This window comes from Drosophila guanche, unplaced genomic scaffold, assembly GCF_900245975.1.
Source record: "Drosophila guanche unplaced genomic scaffold, DGUA_6, whole genome shotgun sequence".
In the NCBI taxonomy this organism is placed as follows: Eukaryota; Metazoa; Arthropoda; class Insecta; order Diptera; family Drosophilidae; genus Drosophila; species Drosophila guanche.
The window spans coordinates 593,033-614,141 of NW_022995751.1; the positions used below are offsets into that span (position 1 = coordinate 593,033).

The 21,109-nt window shown below is 50.4% G+C and overlaps 8 protein-coding genes across 11 annotated transcripts; 2 read left to right on the forward strand and 6 right to left on the reverse strand.

Moving 5' to 3' along the window:
* Nucleotides 1–96: 96 nt before the first annotated feature.
* LOC117587048 lies at nt 97–1,609 on the reverse strand. Of its 2 annotated transcripts, none has more exons than XM_034277483.1 (3): nt 1,496–1,609; nt 783–1,435; nt 97–580 (listed from the first exon to the last, which is right to left on the reverse strand). In XM_034277483.1, the coding sequence occupies exons 1-3, from the start codon at nt 1,587–1,589 to the stop codon at nt 326–328; spliced, it is 1,002 nt and encodes a 333-aa protein (XP_034133374.1). In that variant the 5' UTR covers nt 1,590–1,609; the 3' UTR covers nt 97–325. The 2 variants fall into 2 exon arrangements, with proteins under 2 accessions (XP_034133374.1, XP_034133375.1); XM_034277484.1 differs by having other exon boundaries at nt 783–1,448; nt 1,498–1,578.
* Nucleotides 97–3,664, reverse strand: LOC117587047. Of its 2 annotated transcripts, none has more exons than XM_034277482.1 (3): nt 2,668–3,664; nt 2,415–2,602; nt 97–355 (listed from the first exon to the last, which is right to left on the reverse strand). In XM_034277482.1, the coding sequence occupies exons 1-3, from the start codon at nt 3,563–3,565 to the stop codon at nt 326–328; spliced, it is 1,116 nt and encodes a 371-aa protein (XP_034133373.1). In that variant the 5' UTR covers nt 3,566–3,664; the 3' UTR covers nt 97–325. The 2 variants fall into 2 exon arrangements, with proteins under 2 accessions (XP_034133373.1, XP_034133372.1); XM_034277481.1 differs by lacking the exon at nt 97–355 and adding an exon at nt 1,566–1,707 and having other exon boundaries at nt 2,216–2,602; nt 2,668–3,663.
* A 323-nt stretch (nt 3,665–3,987) lies between these two features.
* On the reverse strand, nt 3,988–6,839 carry LOC117587024 (phosphatidylinositide phosphatase SAC1). Of its 2 annotated transcripts, XM_034277443.1 has the most exons (3): nt 6,776–6,839; nt 6,330–6,485; nt 3,988–6,243 (listed from the first exon to the last, which is right to left on the reverse strand). In XM_034277443.1, exons 1-3 carry the CDS (start codon nt 6,822–6,824, stop codon nt 4,427–4,429), a joined length of 2,022 nt encoding a protein of 673 aa, XP_034133334.1. In that variant the 5' UTR covers nt 6,825–6,839; the 3' UTR covers nt 3,988–4,426. The 2 variants fall into 2 exon arrangements, with proteins under 2 accessions (XP_034133334.1, XP_034133336.1); XM_034277445.1 differs by lacking the exon at nt 6,330–6,485.
* A 380-nt stretch (nt 6,840–7,219) lies between these two features.
* LOC117586872 (kinesin-like protein Klp61F) lies at nt 7,220–11,178 on the forward strand. Its single transcript, XM_034277170.1, has 6 exons — nt 7,220–7,555; nt 7,617–7,917; nt 8,011–9,343; nt 9,412–10,622; nt 10,684–10,935; nt 10,999–11,178. Exons 1-6 carry the CDS (start codon nt 7,470–7,472, stop codon nt 11,020–11,022), a joined length of 3,207 nt encoding a protein of 1,068 aa, XP_034133061.1. The 5' UTR covers nt 7,220–7,469; the 3' UTR covers nt 11,023–11,178.
* LOC117586873 lies at nt 11,108–17,718 on the reverse strand. The gene is made up of 6 exons (XM_034277171.1): nt 17,548–17,718; nt 16,828–17,085; nt 16,520–16,766; nt 13,392–13,518; nt 11,880–13,318; nt 11,108–11,813 (listed from the first exon to the last, which is right to left on the reverse strand). Exons 2-6 carry the CDS (start codon nt 17,032–17,034, stop codon nt 11,605–11,607), a joined length of 2,229 nt encoding a protein of 742 aa, XP_034133062.1. The 5' UTR covers nt 17,035–17,085; nt 17,548–17,718; the 3' UTR covers nt 11,108–11,604.
* On the forward strand, nt 15,222–16,480 carry LOC117586874 (glycine-rich cell wall structural protein). The gene has a single exon (XM_034277172.1). It carries the CDS (start codon nt 15,297–15,299, stop codon nt 16,359–16,361), a length of 1,065 nt encoding a protein of 354 aa, XP_034133063.1. The 5' UTR covers nt 15,222–15,296; the 3' UTR covers nt 16,362–16,480.
* A 609-nt stretch (nt 17,719–18,327) lies between the features above and the next one.
* Nucleotides 18,328–19,647, reverse strand: LOC117587279 (alpha-tocopherol transfer protein). The gene is made up of 3 exons (XM_034277865.1): nt 19,285–19,647; nt 18,853–19,225; nt 18,328–18,789 (listed from the first exon to the last, which is right to left on the reverse strand). Exons 1-3 carry the CDS (start codon nt 19,587–19,589, stop codon nt 18,532–18,534), a joined length of 936 nt encoding a protein of 311 aa, XP_034133756.1. The 5' UTR covers nt 19,590–19,647; the 3' UTR covers nt 18,328–18,531.
* A 76-nt stretch (nt 19,648–19,723) lies between these two features.
* Nucleotides 19,724–20,913, reverse strand: LOC117587278 (retinol-binding protein pinta). Its single transcript, XM_034277864.1, has 3 exons — nt 20,563–20,913; nt 20,132–20,504; nt 19,724–20,073 (listed from the first exon to the last, which is right to left on the reverse strand). The coding sequence occupies exons 1-3, from the start codon at nt 20,865–20,867 to the stop codon at nt 19,810–19,812; spliced, it is 942 nt and encodes a 313-aa protein (XP_034133755.1). The 5' UTR covers nt 20,868–20,913; the 3' UTR covers nt 19,724–19,809.
* Nucleotides 20,914–21,109: the final 196 nt, after the last annotated feature.

A 21,109-nucleotide genomic window follows, 5' to 3' on the forward strand; every position in this document is an offset into this window, starting at 1 on the left:
ATTCGTAACAGCAACTTTGGGAATGTTAAACAGCAGGAACAAGGGAGTATTTATAGCTCCTTCCCCTCTTAACATTTCCCCTTTTAAATTCCCAAGTTAAAGATTCCAAATCTCACATTTATTGTTTAAATATTATCCGAAAGCCAAAGGAAAAATGTGAGTGATGTGATGCCAAATTGATAATTGAAATTGGAAAATAGCTGCTAGAATTTTGATGACAATTTCTCTGGGATGATCCTTCAAAAAGGTTGTCAATCCCTACTGGTTCTGGTCAAGTCCGGTTGGTTGTCGCTGCAGTTGGGTTTTGGATTTGGGTTTGCTGCAACTACTTCTTCTTTTTGCCCTTGCCCTTGCCCTTGCCCTTCTTCCCCTTCTTGCCACCACCACCGCCGGCAGCATTCAGCAGCTCCTCGGTGACATAGGTCTCGGTGGTGACCTTATTGCTGGGCAGAATCACTGGCTGCTTCGGTGTACGCAGCTCAATCTCGATGACGTTCTTCTTGTGGCGCGACTTGGCTTTGCTGCCGAGTTTCACGAGGAACACATCGCTGTCCGTCTCGTCGCAGGTCTTGTAGCACACCTGTGAAACGTTGTGAACCGAAAAGGAAAGGCTTAAGAGAGCGTGCCACAAGTGGAGCGGTTTTGTTGTGCAACAGCAGCAATTGGCAGCCGTTTGCACAGGCATGTCACGACACCATAATAAAAACGAACACAAATTCCTCACAACCATCCATCCATGGAGTGCCGCTGGAATGCGGAGGCAAAACAGGAAGTTTTCTTACCTCAATACCCTTCTTTTTGGTGTCCAGATTGAGGCCCTTCATTGTCTCCTGTATGTCCTTGCGCTCCACCTGCATGCAGCAGCTTCTTTGGTTCTGTGCGGGTGGGCAGGCGGGCACCATTTTCGGCCCACCGCCGCAGAGCCGCTGGCGATAGCATTCCCTGCGATCATCCTGGAAGTCGCACGCCTCCTTGATCTTCGAGAAGGGCACATAATAGTTGTCCGTCTCGCAGGCATCGTTCCCCGAATATTTGATGTTTGCCCGCACCTTGGGTATCTTCGGGTGATTGATGATCTTGCCCCCTGTGCGGCGTCTTATATGGTTGCGGGCAAAGGAGCTGCGCTGCAGAAGCTCGTGCAGGCAGGGATCCTTCTTCGGCTCACAGTCGTCAATGCTGTCGCGATAGCAGGGATCATCGTCAGCGCCCAGATCGGGATTGAAGTTGCTGCCATCGTCGACGGTCTCCACCTTGTGGGTGTTCTTGAGGACGCGTATGGTCAGGCCGCTGCCATTGAGGCAAGCCTCAAACTCTTCGTAGGCCTCGGGTCCCGGATCGGGGCGACGCGGTTGCAGGAAGCACGGAGCAATCTCCGGACTGCAGTCACAATCGCACACGCACTCACACTGACAGCAGCCATCGCAATCATCCATCGCTAAAGGATCAAGCAATCCATAAAGAGAACTATCGGCTGCAGGAGGAATGGAGCACTCACCTGGTTGCTTGAGCATCGCATCGGTGATTGGCAGCTTACAATCGACCTTGGCTCGCTTGCCTTTCTTGCCCTTCTTTCCCTTCTTCTTGGCCATGTTTCAGTTTCGGTAGTTTCAATTTGGATTTACGGGAGAAGATCCCGAAAGATTTACTCAATTTGGATGTTGTACTTAACCAGCAAATGGCGCAATTTCCTTAGAGCTCGTTTCCGCGCTAACAAGAAATTAAGCAGAAGAAAGTGATGTCAGATAAAACCACAAACTTAAATTAAAAGGTGAAGCCTTACGATTGAATTGAATTTTGTATTTCTATGGCAACAAAAATTTCCCCATTTGTGGAAACAAATTGGAACACTGAAATAATTCGAATGAATGAATGGACTGAATGATTGATGCTCTACGCAAGGCCAACTTTTTTATGTGTCTGTATCTGGTTAGGTTGTGACTGAACAGCTGTCTAGAGCTGTATTTAAAGGCCTACTAAGGTTTTAAATTGAAGATTTTATGTATGAACAAACAGGGGGGGAATATAAAAGGTTTTAGCTAAGAGAAACGATGTGAAAAAGGCTCAGGGAAAGAATTTTGAGACAAAAAGGGGCCAGAGAAGTCAGCAAAGTCTAACGAAGAAAAGGAGCGCTTTGGCTTCCTCAAATAAGATAGAAATCTCTTAAGAATAATCTTACAAAGATCATCTGGAGGTCAGTTTAAAGTCCTTTACTCACCCGCATCGCAACAGGCTTCGTACTGTGGACAGCAAGCTTCACAGGGACTGGAATTATGCGACTTCCGCTGGTCAAGTCCCATAGAAAGTGATTGGCCGCCAGTGCCCCATGTGTCATAGATGGTCGAGGGTCCAGGGCCATTATTGTCGCAGAAAAAACCGCCGCCCGACTGCCTTTTCTTGCTCTTTTTGCCCTTGGCATCCTTCGCCTCCTGTTTTTCCTTTTCGGCTTTCAAGTCTTTGCCCTTGGCCAGTGCCTCGGCTTCGGCCTTCTTTTGGTCCTGGACATAGCGTGGATAGGCGGGAACACCGCCGCAAGGGCCGCAGGTCTGCAGGCGCTGCTCAATGACGGATGGAGGGCGACCCTTGCAGGTGACAGTGGGACATTCTATGGGAGAAAGCGAAGGAAGATAAAGGTGGACTCACAGCTGAGGGGAGCAGTCTGTAACGTACGCCTGTCAAACTCATCCTCGCAGTAATCGCAGGGGCACTCCTTGTCCAAGTTGCAGGAATAGTACCGCAGGCACTTGGGACGATTAATATCGTCTCGTGCACACGGATCGGGCATCTGGCAGGGCTTGGGGCACGGTGGACACCCGCCGCCGCGGCAGCCACCTTTCTTCTTGTCCATGGGTCCCCCGGTGGCGCTGCCCGGTGGACAGGAACCGCACGTAGCGCAGGGATCGGCCTCACTGCCACAGGGCTGCGGACACTTGGGATTCCGCGAGCAGACCCTTGAGAACGGAAAGGAGGAGACAATCGACGGGCCGTTGCACACGAGCCGCATGATCAGGACAATGTTGCCGGTCTGCATGTTGCAGAGATTGAAGAGCGGCAGCAGGCGCTTTGAGAGCTCCGATGTGGGGCACCACTGCTCCCGGCGCCCGGAGAGCGGCTCGTAGCAGTAGCAGTCGTCTTGCGGCGCCTCCTTGTTGGGGGAGCGCAGTTTTGGCATCTTCTGGAGATGCATCTGCAGCGCTTTGCTCCAATTTGGGTTCTCCGCATCGAAGGACTCGTTCACGCGATCGAAGATGGGCTTGGCCGCCAAATCGGACAAACCAATGAGGAACTTACAGCTCTCCGTGCGCTTCTTGTAGACATGCACCTGAATGCGATCCTTCTCCGTCACGGGCGACTCCAGCGTGAAGAGGCAGCACTTGCCGCACTTTGGGCCGCACGGATTCACACATGACCCATACTCTCGATCGCAGACTGAGAGGAACACCGAAGACCTGAACGAGATCTCCGTGCAGGTGGGATACTCCTCGGGTGCGCACAAATTCTGCCGCGTGATCAGCAGATCATCGACCACGAACTCGAACATGTACAGAAACGAATTTTTGCCAGTCATTTTGTCCAAAAGAATTTACCAAAAAAAAATATCGAATTTGGAAGTGAATTTTGAGAATTTGTGCTACGATTTTGAGGGCAGGCCGAACAGTATATTAAAACTATAGAATGGAAAGGGGCAGACTGGCAGCAGAAGTTGGATTCAAGTCTCAAGGCTTGCTCATCGAAGGGTTAAAGGAAGTTCGATCCCACACAGCTCCCTGATATTTGGATTTAATCGTTTGCTGGAGCACATTCAGAGTACAACTTGCTACTTTTTAAACGCCGCTTGGTGGCAGTACTTATCCTCTACCCGTTGTCTAGAATGGGACAGCCAAACTGCTTGCGATTCGCTCTCTAATCGGGAACAGGAACAGGAACAGGAATTCCCATACTTCCATGCATGCCATAAACCCTTTAAAGAGTTTTAAGATTTTCTAGCAATGCGTAAAATACTTTATTCAACGTCACGTTAAATGGTACTACAAAAGATTGATCGACTAATTGATTGATTGAACTAATTTTGCACTTAAAAACATACAATAGCCATAAAGCGGGGAGCGGGGCACGGCACACCCAGTCCGAAAATGTATCTACATATTCCTACAGAAGCTGCAGAAGAAGGCTTGCCTTAAGATCTACCATAAAGTTGATTGCTAAATGCCAGTGGAAAAGTGTAAAGAACATAAAACAGAAAACACAGAGCAAGGAATCGATAGAATCATCGTATTACAGGAATTTACAGGATTTGGAGTAGGAGCAGGAGGCTGCATGCTGCACGCTGCATGTGTTTGGAGTGGAGTGGAAGCGTCTTGTGTGCTGCTGCTGCTGCTGCTGCGGAGGTAGTAGATCCAAGTAGATCCCAGCCTAGACGACACTAACGTCAGGCGCCGCGAAAGGCCACCGGCGGAAAGAGCCGCGGCCATTGCACAAACTCCACGCCGTAGTGCAGGATCCCCGTGGCACTCACGGCAATCATGGCGCTCCAGAAGAGCATGAAGAGCAGGTTCTCCGTGTTGAACTCCGCGGGATATGTGAGGGTGATCATGAACATGGCCATGGCCATCAGCAGCACCGATGGGAAGGCAAAGAAGCGCCAGCCCCGTCGCCACTCCAACGGCGATGGCAGGGCTCCGCCCTCGTTGTCGTTGATCAAATAATTGCCAAGGAACAGATCGATGCCGTCCTGTCGCCGCCCATCCGCAAAGTTATTCAAATAGTAGCGAATCATCGAGTTCTTGCCGTCCTGCAGGGCTCCCGCTTTGGTGCGCTTCCCGGTGCGCGTGAAGTCCGTCTTGAGCGCACCCGTGCCAGAGTACTGCAGCGAAATGAGGTCCGCGTTGTCCGCCCAGACGCCCTTGAAGAGATCCTCGAAGCCACGCGATGCCTGCTCCACGGGCTGGCCCACATGCAGGATGCCTAGCTTCTGGAGGACGGACGTGAGGGAGCGTCGGGCGAGCATGCTCTGGACGACATTGGTGCGATCCAAGCAATCGATGCAGTTGGTGCGGAAAACTCCCGTCTGCGTGGACACCAGCCGACCGTCGTCGAAGCAGTGATAGAAGGCAAACCGCTCCGTGTCGTGGGTCAGCCGATCGATGAGGATGTTCAACCGATCCCAGCGCATCTTTCGGCACTCGTGATGGAAGTCAAAGGCCTCGTACTTGACCATCGGATTGGCCAGCTCCTTGACGAGCCGCGCGAACGTTGCCTCCAGCTCTCCCTCGGCGCCCTTTTGGTCCACCAGATTGACAGCCACCTGGGCGCCATAGAGCTGCACCTGCTGCCGGAAATGAGCGGCACAGGCGGAGAGATGATCCTTGCCTGGGACTAGCCTCGGACGGGGCTTGTACCGCAGATTCGGCAGCTGTTGCCAGTGGAAGGGCATGCTGCCACGCGTCTGGACGAAGCTCGTGTGCTGTCCGTTGAACTCGACGATCTGTTCCGTTTCCACAAAGTTCGCCACATGCCCCTCGTCGTTGATGCCGCGGCAGAAGAGGCGCGTGCCTGCCCGCTGCACGGATCGACGTGTGACGATGCTCCAGAAGAAGGTCTGGCCGTTGATCTGCACCTGGTTGACGGAGACGAAGCCGTGGATCAGCGGCAGCTGGAACCTCTCCATCTTGTCGCACTGGAACTGCTGCAAGACATGGCCGTTCCACACGAATCGGGGATCGGCTCGCTGCAGCAGGCCTTGACGCACGGTTTGCGCCTGCAGCTCCCGCCGCCGTTGCATGGTGTGGGTGAGGTCGTAGCGGTACGAGAAGTAGAAGTACTTGGTGTCCAGCGTCTTGCGCAGCATCTGCAGATACGTTTCGTTCTCCTTCCGCTGGATGGCATTCGGAATGTACGGAATAATGTCGTATCCGGCCAGCCGCCACACTATTGATCCGTTCAGCACGCCCACGAACAGGCGGTGGGTGACCACCAGCAGATAGTCGCAGCTGAGCAAGTGAATCGTGCCGAGGACACCGCAGATGCGTCGAGTGGGCCGCAGGTTCAACAGCTGCCCGCCCGTTGGCTGCACTCGCGTGACCTTGTCGTGGCGGCCGATAATCAATACCTCCCCGCTGCCATTCGGCTCCACAATGAAGCTCTCGGGGGTGATGTAGAGGTTCATGTCATCGTACACCTCATTGTCGTCCTCCATGCTTATGTTCCGTATTGGTACCAAAGGGGATTTGTTCCGATCTTCGGGATCTAAACAGGGCAGAAACACATTTTATCAGTTAACATGTTGACTTATTTTGTGGGCTGTGAAGTGTTTTTGTTTTGTTGTGTCTTACTGTTTTTGATGGCCAAGAAATTTGTATTTATCTCGCGACTGCAGGCAGAGGCACACGCACACACATGCAGCAGCAACAGCAGTAGCAACGGTAGTGGCAGAACTTTTATTATTAGCTTCTTCTTGTTGCACCTGCAGCCACCCCCCGACAGCTCGCCTACGAATGTCAATAGGGTTTACAGTTAAAACACAACGCACAACGTAAATTATCTACTTAATCTCTACGTGTCGTGTTCTTTTTTGGGTTAATCTTATGATAATTTCTTGTTGTTATCGTCTTTTTTTTTTGCCAATACGTGTGTCGGGTGTTGTGTGGCTGTCGCGTTTTTGTGCAGAAATTCCAGTATTCGATTTCCAGTATTTTTAATGTGCGGCGTGCCAACTTATTTGACATTTGCTGGTATTAATGTGTTTCTTGAGGTGTTTTTGGTGTATTTGCCAACTCACCCAATGCTCGCGTGTTTCGCTGGAGGATCGAAGGAATCAAAGATAACATTTTATGGTCTCTATACACATGATAATTTAGATTGCATTTTTATTTATTTTCGAATAAAATTGTGACAAGTGTTTAAAAATTACACTGACAAATAGTGGCTGTCAGAAAGTGGCTGCTTTGGCATTGCCACTAACCAAATAGTATAGTTATACGAGTTGGTAGTGCGGCAGGGCTGCACCATTCGATAGTTTATACCATCGACATATCGAACAATATTAAGACAATATTAAAAAAAACACTACAAAGTGGTACGAAATTAGTTAACTAGCCTGTGAGCTTTTTCTTTGGCAGTTTTCCAAGCTTTCCACATTTCCACACTATTCATTTTATATACCTTAAACAAGCACAAAAAAAACGATGTCATCGATAGTGCCATCGATGGTTGTGCAGCCCTAGCTTGCGCATCATTTTGAAAATTGAACGGACGACGCGGCGACCGACGCTGTGGCTTGCTGTGGAATTTCATTTTATTAGAAGTTATTCCCAGGCCTAATTTGCTGTACAAAAGCTTAATCGAGTAAAAAGTTATAATTTCCGAGTGTTGGGAGGAAAAGTTTAAGTAAACACACACACGCGCACACCATCTTTCGGGTGGCATCATTTTTACGCGCTAAAAAGTGAATTAAGAGTGAATTCTGCTGCATAATGGACACATCGAGTGGGACCAGCATGCGCCAGCAGCAGCAGGCACGCAAATCGAATCAAAACATTCAGGTCTATGTGCGCGTTAGGTGAGTGTCCCATCTGTGGTTGATAGATCCCGCCAGCATGCTGAAATTTCCCTCTCTGCAGGCCGCTGAATGCACGCGAGCGCTGCATACGCTCTGCTGAGGTTGTGGATGTGCTCAATCCACGCGAGATCCTCACACGCCACACCCTGGACTCGAAGCTAACGAAGAAGTTCACATTTGATCGGAGTTTCGGCCCCGAGTCCAAGCAATGCGATGTCTATGCGGTGGTGGTGTCGCCTCTGATCGAGGAGGTGCTCTGCGGCTACAATTGCACGGTGTTCGCGTACGGGCAGACGGGCACTGGCAAGACGCACACGATGGTGGGGAATGAGACCGCCGAACTGAAGTCCTCATGGGAAGATGTGAGTAGAAGCAGCGAATTTGTTTTCTAATTCCTGGAAACGGGGGAAGGTTCAAACGCTAATTGCTGCTACCTGCCTCTTGCCCTTTTGTAGGACTCTGATGTGGGCATCATACCGCGTGCCCTGAGTCACCTTTTCGACGAACTGCGCATGATGGAAGTGGAGTTTACGATGCGCATCTCCTACCTGGAGCTGTACAACGAGGAGCTGTGCGATCTGCTCTCCACCGATGACACCACAAAGATACGCATCTTCGATGACACCACCAAGAAGGGTTCGGTGATCATCCAGGGGCTGGAGGAGATCACCGTGCAGAGCAAGGACGATGTCTACAAGCTGCTGGAGAAGGGCAAGGAGCGACGCAAGACGGCCACAACACTCATGAATGCCCAGTCCTCGCGCAGCCACACTGTCTTCTCCATCGTGGTGCACATTCGGGAGAACGGCATCGATGGCGAGGATATGCTGAAGATTGGCAAACTCAATCTTGTGGATCTGGCAGGCAGCGAGAACGTCTCCAAGGCGGGCAATGAGAAGGGTATACGTGTCCGCGAGACGGTGAACATCAATCAGAGCCTCTTGACGCTGGGGCGTGTGATTACAGCTCTGGTGGATCGAGCCCCACACGTGCCGTACCGCGAATCGAAGCTGACGCGGCTGCTGCAGGAGTCGCTGGGCGGCAGGACAAAGACTTCGATCATTGCCACCATCTCACCAGGGCACAAGGACATTGACGAGACGCTCAGCACGCTGGAGTACGCGCATCGTGCGAAGAATATCCAGAATAAGCCAGAAGTCAACCAGAAGCTCACCAAGAAGACGGTCCTCAAGGAGTACACCGAGGAGATTGACAAACTGAAGCGAGATCTCCTCGCGGCGCGCGACAAGAACGGCATCTATCTGGCGGAGGAGACCTACGGGGAGATGACCATGAAAATGGAGTCCCAAAATCGTGAGCTCAACGAGAAAATGCTGCTGCTGAAGGCTCTGAAGGATGAGCTGCAATCGAAGGAGAAAATCTTCAACGAGGTGAGCATGAGTCTCGTGGAGAAGACCCAGGAGCTAAAGAAAACGGAGCAGCATCTCACCGACACCAAGGGGAGTCTGCTGCTGACAAAGAAGGTGCTCACAAAGACCATGCGCCGGTACAAGGAGAAGAAGCAGCTGGTGGCCTCGCACATGAAAACGGAAGAAGCCCTCACCACACAGGCGCATAAAATCCTGGCCGTTGCCGATCTGGCCACCAATGAAACGGAGCAGCTGCACGGCACCATCGAACGGCGACGGGATACGGATGAAAAGATACGCAGTGTCTGCGATAAGTTTAAGGATCGCATGCAGGATAATCTGGAGGTGATTGGCGGCAGTTTGAATGTCTACTTGGAGCAGCAGGCGGCCGCCAAGCAGCATTTGAGCGAGGAATTGGGTGAGCCACAGCATAGACTTTCCACTCTGTACATTTTCCATTAACTTCTGCCTCTTTGTGTTGCCTAGAAAACTCCAATGGCGTGGTCCAACGCTTGACTACGAATGCCAGCAAAAGCATTGACATGCTCAAGGGAATCTGCAGCCAATCGCTGAAGGATCAGGCGCAGTTTCAGGCAAAAATGGTGGCTGATATATTGGAGAGCTGCGATCAGCATACAAAAGGATTGGTCGAAGGATTGCTGGCACAACTGCAGCAGCGGGAGCAGCTGATGCGTGAGGATATCCAACTGCAGGTGCTGGCACTGGAGGAGAACAACCACAGCCACAGGGCCATGCTGGAGTCTATGCAGGAGCGATTCTCCTACATCATTGCTAACAGTGCCGAGTCGCTGGAGAAACATGTGATGGAGGTGCAGCAGCAGTTGGAGCTGCTCAGTGAACTGTCTGTGCCCGATGCGGATCAACTGCAGCAGCTGCAGGCGGAGGTGGCCAACGAGCGGGCACTGGCCCAGCAGGAGGAGGCCCTGATCGAGTCGCTGATGATGCAAATGGAGCAGATCAAGCAGCTGAGAGCCAAGAACAGCGAGAGTATGTCCGAACGCCTTGTCCAACTGGAGGAGAATCGTTTGCAAAAGATCAAAAAAGTGGAAAAGACCAAGGCCAGTGTGCAGGCCTACCAGCAGGAGGGATCCGCCGCCTCACAGGCGGCCCAGGCAGAGCTCTCCTCCCAAATCAACAGCGGCATGAAGTGTGTGGACCAGGGCGTGGCCAAGTGCTCGATGCTGCAGGCACACATGACGAATCTCAGCCAGGAGTTCGTGAAACACACAAATTTGAATGTGGAAATGTGTCGCAATCACCTTGCGGCCGTGCAGTGCCTGTGCCTGGAGAATGGCAAGCAGCGGGAGGCGCTGCAAGGGAAACAGCAAAAGGAATTGGAACTGCTCTGCGAGGAGCGGCAGCAGCTGGGCACAGAGGAGCGCCAGCGTTTCATTGGACACTCTACCGTTGCCAGCGACCTTGTGGCGGAGCTCAAGCGTCAGACGAACGAACATGAGACCCTGCAGCGACAGCAGCTGCAGAACTGTGAGCAGGATGTCATTCGCTTTCAGCAGAACGAACTGAAGACCTATGCCCCAACGGGCACAACGCCCTCGAAAAGGGATTTCGTGTATCCACGCTCGCTGGTGGCCACGTCACCGCATCAGGACATAGTAAGGCGTTACCGTCAGGAGCAGGATTGGTCGGATCTGGATACCACCGCCACCATAGATGAGGTAGAATAATCATAGTTGACTCTTCACCTTAGAGTAAATTTAATCTTTTGTTTACTTTTAGGGCAGCGAGGATGAGCAGGAGGACTCCTTGCACTCCGTTCAGGAGCTCTCTGAAACGGAAACCATCATGAATTCCACACCCATTGAGGTCGCGTCGACTGGCATCAACATGAAAAGAGGCTGCGGCAGCAACACACACAGCATGAACTCCAATACTTTGAAGCCTCCAGTGGCGGGTAGCCGAAGCAGCTCGCTGTCCCGCTCCCTGACGCCACGCAAAGCATCGCCGCGTGGATCCCCAGCCTATAAGAGAGTGAGTTTGAGCACTGCTAATGATTGAATAACTAATACGAATAAATACTCTCCCTTTTTGCAGCAAAACAAAGAGAACGTGGCCTGAATCGATCGATATTTGTTCTCTATATCTACTACTCGCCCCAGTACTACACTCACCCACCTTTCAGTCGCCGGCAAATTCTCTGGAGTTTCTCGTTTTGTATTTCTGTATATTGCACAATTTAATAATTAAATAAACTTAATGCTAAGCAAACCCCAAGACCTGCCTTCGACCTTGGGTATAACACTTAAGAATTTACTTTTAAAAGTTGTGTACACTCAAGGAAACGTTTTGTTTGCGATCTTTAGAGTTCATTTCTTGAGATTTTAATGCAAATTTCAAGATTTCTTATATGTAAGTTTGAATATTCCTTTTTAAATTGTAAGAAACTTATTTTTTACGAACTTTGGTGTTCCATATGCATTGAATATTCTTTTGAGATTTGTTGCAAACTAAAGGAAACTTAATTTACTTTATAATTTAAGCTTTAAACAAAGATATAGGAGCTATATCCTAAGAACTTGCAATGAAAAGTGTGTAAATTATAGAGTGCGCACAAAATTGAACTTTTTCAACCAAAATATTCAGGTTTTCTGCATTAAAAGTGACTCAAATGTTCATGCTGTTTCCTAGTGTTAAATACTTTTAATCCTCATCGCGATCCTCATCATCATCATCTTTGAGTATGCCCAGACGACGTGCCACCTCCTTGACATTCGCAATGAACTCCTCCTGGACCAAATTAAAGCTCATGGCCAAGAGGGCAATGCCAAAGAGCAAATACAACGAGCAATATGCAATGGATTGCTCCGACTCATCCTTGACGCCCTTCGCGGGCACAAAGTCACCAAAACCTAGAATAAAAAGGAAAACAAAATCAACTAAAAGGAAGAACTATGTGCGGAATGCTGTGCCCCTACCAATTGTTGTCAGCGTGATGAAGCAGAAGTATGCCGAGTCCAGGAAGGACCAGTTCTCCCAGTAGGCAAACAGAGCGGCGCCTCCGAGGATGTAGCTGACGACCAGGAAAACGCACAGCCAGATGGGCACGGGACGATCCTTGGGCAGGAGATCACCATAGTCTCCGTAGTCATCCCCATACATGGAGTCATCCTCATCGTACTCGTAGCTGGGACGACGGCGAATCTGCCGCTGGACAGGGAAGCCCATGGGCGACATGATACGCGGCGAGGGAGGCAGACGCTCGGCACGCTCCCTTCGACGATGATTGCGTCGGGGCTCGCGACTCCTCGACTTGCTCTGCACTGGCGGATAATCCTCGTAGTGGCCGTCGTCGCACAGGGAACCCTCATCGAAGCTCTCCTCAACGTAATCCTCGTAGTTGCGCGGCGAGCGTCCACGTCGCTCCCTGCGATGCTCCCTGGAAGAGCCTCGTGGCGAATCATCGTAGTCGGGCAGCTCCAAATGGTTGCCATAGCGTGAGGATTGCCTTCCCAGACTGCCAGCGCGTCGTCCTCCGTTCCGCGGCGGCTGTGGAGAGCGTTCCCTTTCGCGATCTCTCTGTCGTTGCCTTTGGTGCGCCGATCGAGGCATTGATTGACTTCGCGGCGCTGCATTTCTCGCCCTCTGCTGGCCTCCAAAGTCATCCAATGCGTATCGATTGGGTATAATCGGAGTCTTGCGCACCACATCCTCATCCACGTCTTCGTAGTGCTGCGAGGAGACATGCCGTGGATCCACGGACTTGGCGCGGGCACCGCGACCAGGCGCGGAGTGCAGGCGATGCAGTTCCCGCGATGCCTTGGACTCCTGATGCTGTGGCGAGCGGACAGAACGCACACTGCCGGCCCTCTTTGCCGGCGGCTGCAGATCACTGAAATCCTCCATGGAACCCGCATCAAAATCGTGTCGATATCGCTCCCGCTCCACCGTGTGACGATCCCGCATTCGATCCCGCTGCCGCTGGCGGCTGCTGTAGCGATTCCCGCGGTTCAGTGTCTGCGTCTGCATCTCGTACTCATCCCCGTAGATGTTGTGCCGCTGCTGGCGCGGTTGTGCCGCCATCTGCTGGTGCTGGTGCTGGTGCTGATGTTGCTGCTGGCGTCGATTGCGTCCTCCACTGCTGCGGTGGACAAACTCGCGATCGTCGTAGCCGCCGCCGCCGCCACCACGTCCCATGGTGCGGAGTTCTGGATCGGAGTGGGCATGCCCCATGGAGGGACCAAACCCAGAGTCATTGCCCGAACGCTGTGTCATCTTCATGGATCGGCGGAACGAGGGCGGCGGCTGGGAGCGTGCGTGCCGTTGTCCCCTCACTGAACGCTGCCTGGAGCGAGCATTCCTCGGCCGCTTGGCTGTCCGCGTGCACACATAGCAGCAGATGCGCCAGTAGAGGAACCTTTGAATGCAGTGAGAAACCCCAATTAGTGGAGGAGTCACGTCACGCAACTGTGGAGTTGTCAGCGGCTTACCGGAATGACGTGGCCATCACATCCCCGATGTTTGACAGGCAGATGAGCATCAGGGGGATGCCAACGATGGCATAGAAAATCGTTGTCACCTTGCCCCAGTCGGTGCGCGGTGATATGTGTCCATAGCCTGTGACCACCACCACAAATGATAAAAAAAAAGAGTACAGCAAATTATGTGTTAGAAAAAACTTAAACATAGCCAAAAGATTCCAATTCCCAACCAGGGAGTGTCTTTTGGTTTGTCTGTGTCTTTGCTCGTGTCTTACCTTCAACTCTTTCCAAACACCAAAAAGTTCTTGAAATGCTAATGAGGTTTCTTCGCTCTAATCTCTCAGGTTGTACTTGTCGCTCCCAAAAAAAAACCGAAAACCATTACCACAAATGGCATTTCAAGTCTGCCGCCGCTTTTGGCATTTACGGAAATGCGATTATCGCTCTATAGAATTCTACGACTACGACTACGACTATGACTATGACTATCTGGATTTAATGGGCGTGTGGGTCAGTAAACCCCAGAGTTAAAATCTAACCGAAAGCCAAATAGCATAAATCCATATCGGGAAATTGTGCAAGAAGCAGGCAACAAATGAAAAATAAGCAAAAAAAGAAAACGAATAAAAACCCAAAAATTCCCATCATTAAATTCTAAATAATGAAGTACACTCGAAGAAAATAGAGTTAGGAGTATATATTAATACATTTTATATTAATACATCTTAGCTTGATCGTTCCACTAAGATCTTGTAACTATAGTGGGAACAATTGTTACCAAAACTAGAGAGACGATCCTCTAAAAGGTGTACTAAGCATCCTGTTTTCTCCTGTTAAAACTCTGCCACATATCTAGTCTATAATTTTCAAAGCTTATACAACTGTAACCAATGAAACCTTGTCCAATGGGAACCCTAAATCGACAAGTTCTCTTCCAACTAATTCTAAAATTTCGAACTTCATTCCTCTCCCCTTTTTTTCGCCCAGTGTAAACTCTCATCGCGATCGGTCGTTTGGGTCGGTCAGTCGCGTTTGACCTTGCCGTTGTTTTGACTACAGTCGTACAATAATTCCACTTTTGATTTCATTTGACACGCTCCACACTCCACACTCCACCCTGCAGCCGGCGCACCTGCCCCAATGGCTATGGCATGGAATGGGGAATGGAACCCCGTTTTTAGAGGTCATTCACGTGTGTGCAACAAACTGTGGCGGCAGATCTGTGGCCCATGCGACCTATGACTTTTCTAATTAGGGGAGTAGGAGTAGGGGTTTGCTCTGCGATCTGTTATCATGCTAGGAATGGGATGGGGAGGAGCCTTGGAAGGCACTTTAGGGCTGATGCCAAGTCATTGTGATTTCCAGGAAAACTTTTTTGTTTTTTGGGTGAAAATTAACTCTGTGCCGTGACATAAATGAATTTGAGTAAATTGCCAAATGATTGACGATCGTTTGCTAGCGATTAATGTGATTTCAACGTGATCATTGAGTGGACATAATCGGTTGCTCGATTGCAGCAGTTCCTGGGCGTTCCTCCGATCGTTGGATCGTGCCACGCTTCTTTGCGGTTTGCGCTACAACCGTGAATCAACGATCCATACCCATACGATACGATACCAAAAAGATCTGTGCTGCGCCAGTGTCTGGCACGACGAATGTCTGCTGCTGCTGTTGCTCCAATGTTTGCGTTGATTCATTGGCTTCGTACCCACCTGCTGCTCGTCGGATGGCGGTGCCCTCGCCGGTTGACTGAGTTTTTGTGCGTCGTCACCATCGTCTGCCTTGCTGCCCATCGGTTCTCTGGTTATTGTTATATAAGTAGCATGCGTCGGTGGCATTGCCGAATCATTCTGTTGGGGCATCTCGTGGCGAACAAGCCGCAATATAAACAGAGAACAAACCAGTCTAAAAACCATGCAAAGTAATTGCTTAATTTTGGCTTTGGGCCTGCTGCTGGTGCTGGGATTTGGTGCTGCAGCCGCTGGAGATCGCGATCAGTGGGTGTGGCACTCCGCCAACCGACAGCAGCGTTCCTTTCGGGACGGAGACATTGGCAGGAGTCGAAGTGCTGCCATAAGGAATTCCTACGACAATAAGCTAAGACGAGAGCCAACCACACGCAGACCTCTGCCGGGAGAGCCAGAGAACGATGAGATCGAGGACTATGCGGATGTGGTGGATCCCACTAGGACATCGCAGGACTCAACCCCGAATGTGGGCACGCGGCAGTACAATCCTTATGGGGGACAACCGAATGCAGGACAATTTGGTGGCTCAGGGCTCTCTGGAGGATATGGCGGCAGTCCGGGAGTTCTTGTGGGCCCAGGGGGACCCACGGGAATCATTGGCAGGCAGCCCCTGTATCCGTCGCCCTACCAGCCCGGCTATGGAGGATTCAATGGAGCACAGAATGGCATTGGCGGCTTTCCTGGAGGAATCTATGGCGGACAATCGGGCGCAGGACTGCAGGGTTATCCCACAGCTGCTGGATCTGGAGCTGGCTATCCAGGCGGCAGCCTAGGAGGAGGCTTTGGTGGTTTTCCCAGCAATGGACTGGGCGGCGGGCAGTTCCCTGGCGTGGGACAGCAGTTCCCAGGCGCTGGCCAACAGTTCCCTGGCGCTGGCGCACAGTTCCCTGGCGCTGGCGGACAATATCCCTTTGGGGGATCCTTCCCAGGTGGAGATTTCAGTGGCAATCAGTTTGCAGGGCAGTTCCCGGGCATTGGGGGACAGCAATTCCCCTCGAATCAGTTTGGCGGCGGACCGCAGTACACCGAGGGCTATGGCCTGGCAGGAGGAGTGGGTCTGGGACAGCAGTTGGGTATCGGCGGAGGCGGAGGTCTCGGCCCCTATGGAGGCGGCAACTTTGGCTTCGATGAAAAGTCCGCCTCCAGTCCAGTGGTGGCCGAGGGCAAGAGTGCCAAGAGCGTGGCAGCAGCGCCCAGGAATGTCAACGATAAGTTAAGCAAGAAGATCTAGGATGAAGGATCCAGTATCCCGGAACCCTTAGACGTACTCCCACCCCGCACACTCCTCAGTTGTATATAGAACCCAACTTTACTTATATGTATATGTAGATATGTGTGTATATGTAGTTGTAGAATAAATAATTAGCAAAGAAAGAGGCCAAGACCCACCTATCGTTGTGATCACAATGATCGAGTAGAAGAGGGAGCCGGCAAAGGTCCATTGAGACTTGCGCAGATCCTCGTCCCCGTCCCAGCCATCCGCCTTGATGGCCGTGAGGATTTGCTTCTCGAAATTGGCCAAATGTTTGCTCACATTCGCCATCCAATCGCTTTCCCGCAAGACCAAAGCATCGTCGGACAACAGCCAAATGTTCTCCGTCAAATTAAAGCGAAGATGCTGAATGTCACGCTTGACCTGAGGAGCAGAATGGAGCATCAATCAATGGACCATTCGGAGGATCTATTGCTGTTCTTACCTCCAATTCATGTGGCCGCTCCAAATGCTGAAAGAGATACGCTCCGCCCACGCAGTAGGAGACCACCAGCAGGACGAGCAGCACATGGGACACAATGCAGGTGATGATCTTCCAGGAGAAACAGATGGCTGCCACACAGCGTCCACGTTCCGGTTTTGCCGGCTCCAACATGTGTGCCGGCAGAGATGTGGCCCGTCTGCCCGACATTACTGCTGGGGAGCTTGGGGGAGCCTCCTCTTGGCCTAATTTATCGCTTGGCTGATCATAAATTATGTGTGGAAACGAAACGAAAACGAAAACCAAATTAAGGACAGAAACCGCAGAGGCAGAGGCAGATGTAGACGTAGACGGAGACTCAGACGCTCGATTATTTGTCTAAATAAATATTTATTTATTTGTGGTTGTTGGGTTTGTTGGGGGGCAAGGCCGAAGAAGAGCGGAAACAAAGAGACAGAGAGAGAGAGAGAGATATACAGAGAGGCGACTCCATGGAAAAACTATTTTCGTACACCGGGAGGGGGCATTCATCTCATTATTCCAACCAAAAACGCGAACAGAGAACTACTCTTTCTGTTTCTTGCTGACTACATAACAATTTCCGTGCAATTATTAACTTTGATTTTAGATTCGATTTATGGACACCTGACCTCCCATCGAGAATGGGCGTGGATTTGTCTGCCCCACTAATGATGATTACCGAACACGTATGTAGATACGTACGCACTGGGGATAATTGCAGTCTCAATCGCAATGGGAAAATCTGTTTAGCTTTTCAATTTTCCATGCCATGCTGTGTCTCCACCACACTCTTTTCTTCCCCCCCAAAAAAAACACTGCCTGAGGACGACGAAGAACCGAACGACCGATGCTCCGATCCGTACTGAACCGTGCGACTCTCCAACGTTTACTGAGGAGGCAGCCACTGGCTGGGCAGATCGATCTAAGATCTGAGATCGCCTTTTCTCTCTCTCTCTCTCTTGATCTATAGTTTTATTTTTGGTTTTACTCAAAGTTCTCTTTTGTTTTCCTTATTTTTTTGGAAAATTCTGTTCTGTTTTGTTTGGTTTACTCATGTGGATCGTCAGTCGGTGTATCAGGTGGAATTCGGTCGTGTTTTTTTGGCGGGGTCGCCCGAAATTACTTTTTTCAAAAGAGCAGACACACCGGCGTGTTCTGGATTTCAAATTCGCTGTGAAACTTGTGGAGAAAGTGAAATTGGAAGGGAATATTGATGGGGATCTGCAAAGCCAACTAATCGAATCTGTGATATGAGAATCAAAATATCAGTAGATTTTAGTGCAGAAATAAAGAGAGAGCCCAGTAGAACTCCATAAACCCATAATCAACATTCATTAAATATATAACATTAAATGAACTTCAAACCTTTTTCCTTTACAAACTCACACACTAATCAATGCTTCATTCAATAACAAATTATATTTTACGTTTAAATTCATGAATTTCCCATCTTAATCTTTACAGATTTCAAACATGTTGCTGTTGGGTTGTACTTTGGTGAGTACTCAGTTCCTTTTACTTTGTTTCATATCGGTTCTTTGCTTATATTTTATACACGTTTATAGTCAAACGACTTATTGGGTTTTGTTGCTACATCATCGTTACTTAAGATAAGAGTGGAGTGGAGTGGACTGCAGTTTGCTCGACTATATTTAGCAACACAATTAGAGGGTATAAATTAAGGCCTTAGTCAACATTCAGTTGTCGGAAGGAACCCTGCAGCCCGAATAGGCTCTCGAAATCGACAGCTTTGCCCAGTCGCAGGCTCTCATCGGTGCCGTAGTTGTTCTCCTCATCCCAGTAGCTTCTGTAGGCCAAGATGCGTTGCTCCCATTCGGCAATGATCTCAGGAATGGAACCATTCTCACCTCCATACTCGATGGGTAGATACTTTTGGGGCACTTGATCGTAGAGGGCATCCCATTTGTTGCCATGGACATAGAGCTAAGAAAGGGAATAGAAATCGATAAGGATTGACTTTGATTTGTTTGTAGCTCTGAGACTTACTCGTCCCTGTTGCTTCTTGGACAGCATTGGCTTAAACATATTAAAGATGGTCTCAAAACCCGCAGGAGTGTTGATAAAATGCACACCCTGTGGCCGCAGTGGCAGTGCCTCCTCCTGGAACACGGTCATCTTTTTGGCAAACGAAGGTGTCATGTGCAGAAAGTGTCCCGTGGTGACATTTGCCAGATCCAATATGGAGATCATGCCATTGACAATGGCCACATCGTCCTCGTTCAGCATAATCTGTTGCATGAGTCCAGCGGCATGATTCACCTCCTGAAAGGTGTACACACTCGGATCGTACATAGCCTGTCGCAGCAGCGCAATGCGGGGACCATTGTCGTTGAGGGGACGCGGCAGCAGGATAATGGCTCTACAGAGGGAGAGATCAATGAGTACTTTCCCTGGAGGGTTTCCCTTTGCTGTGTTCACCCCAATCGAAAGATTTCCAACAGCTTGTCCACATCCACTTTGTGGGCTGCATAGAAGTCCGGGTATTTGGTCCTCAGCGTATAGAAACGATCAATCTTGGACTTGGTACGCTCCAGACTGTACTTGCAGCCGCGCAGGAAATTCACCAACGTCTGATCATCAGTGCGTGCCTTCAGGTGGGGCTGTTGGCGTATCCACTCCCTCAGGGCGGCAATATCATCCTCAATCTTCTCGGGAATCTCATTCAGCTTCTCCACGGCAGCTTTCTGCAGCTCGGGGCTCAGCGGACGGATGGCAGGCGGCATCTTGTGGGAGCGAACGATTCGATCGATCGACGAACAATTGTCGAGTGGCGTCGGACGCGTCGGCCCTGGCCTTTGTGTGCCTCGAAATGGGTAATCGATAAGCTATCGTGAATGGATTGAAAGAGTCGCGAACAAAGAGTGTATCAGCGCTTATCAGAAAGCATTTTTATTATCGTTTTATGGGTTTCAGATACTCGTACTACGGCCAGAGGGGTTGTCTTCAGTCGATGGCCAGCAGGCGGAAGGAGCCATCCACACCGAAGTGACTCGCGTGGCTGTTGCCGGGGGAGCGTTGTTCCTCCCTTAGCTGCTCATTGATGCCAAAGATCTGAGTGGCCTCAAAGTACTCTCGATAGCTGCATAACTTGGCCTCCATTTCCTTTAACAAATTCTGCATTGAGCCCTTGGTGCCGCCATATTCCACGGGTAAATAATCACGCGAAACGCGCTCAAAGATTGCCTCTGGATCAGAGCTAACAGAAACCTGAAAAGGTGCATCAAATGAAGATAAATTCTTCCTCCGACTAAGGTCTGTGACTTACTCTCTCTCTGATCTTGCCGGGAAACCAGGAGAGCAGCGATTTGAAACCCGTTTCAAAGGCTTTGGGCACATTGATAAAGTGAATGCCCTTCTGCCGCGTGGGCATTGCCTCATCGGCGTAGGCCGAGAATTTGCTTAGGAGCTGTGGCTGGAGGGCAAAGAGATTGGCAGCCGTGACGCCCGTCATGTCCATGATCTCCAGATAGCCACTGACAGTGGCATTGTCCTCCTCGAGCATCATTATCTCCCCAAACATGGAACCCACGCGAATGATGTCCTGGAACTTGTATTTCTGTGTGTCGTAGGAGCCCACACGAATGATGGTCACTGCTGGGCCAGTGTCCTCTTTGTCCAGGGGAATGCGCAGGATAACACTGCCAGGAGAGGGAAGTTCCTTAGGGGAAAAGGTTTTCAATGTAGAACGTGAGTTACCCCATTCGAATGATCTCGAGCACCTGCGGGTCATCCACCAGGCGATGCTCATTGAAGATCTCTGGTATCACCGCTTGCAGCGTGTAGAACCGATCAATCTTCTGCTTGGCCTTCTCCAGACTGAACTTCGATCCGCGGAGAAAACTCAGCAGAAACTGAGCCTCCATGCAGGCACGCAAATGTGGCAACTTCTCCAGCCATGTCCTCAAGGCGCAAATGTCCGACTCCACGCGATCGGGCACCTCATTGAGCTCCTCGATGGCAATCTTTTGCAGGCCCGCCGGCAAGGGTCGAAGGAATGTCATGCTGACTATCGCGCTATCGATTGCAGACTGCCCAAAATAATGTTCCACAACAAATTACTGATTTCGGTAATGCACTTCCAAGTGCTCGACAGTCGACACTCGACATCATGTTTATTCAAAGCTAAAAGCCGATAAGATGGCACTAATCTAGCGATTAGCTGCGGTCTGGTTGAGTTTTTGCTATGAGAGTTCCAAGGCATTGAATGACATTGAAGACTGATGATGGGTTATGATGGGAAAGG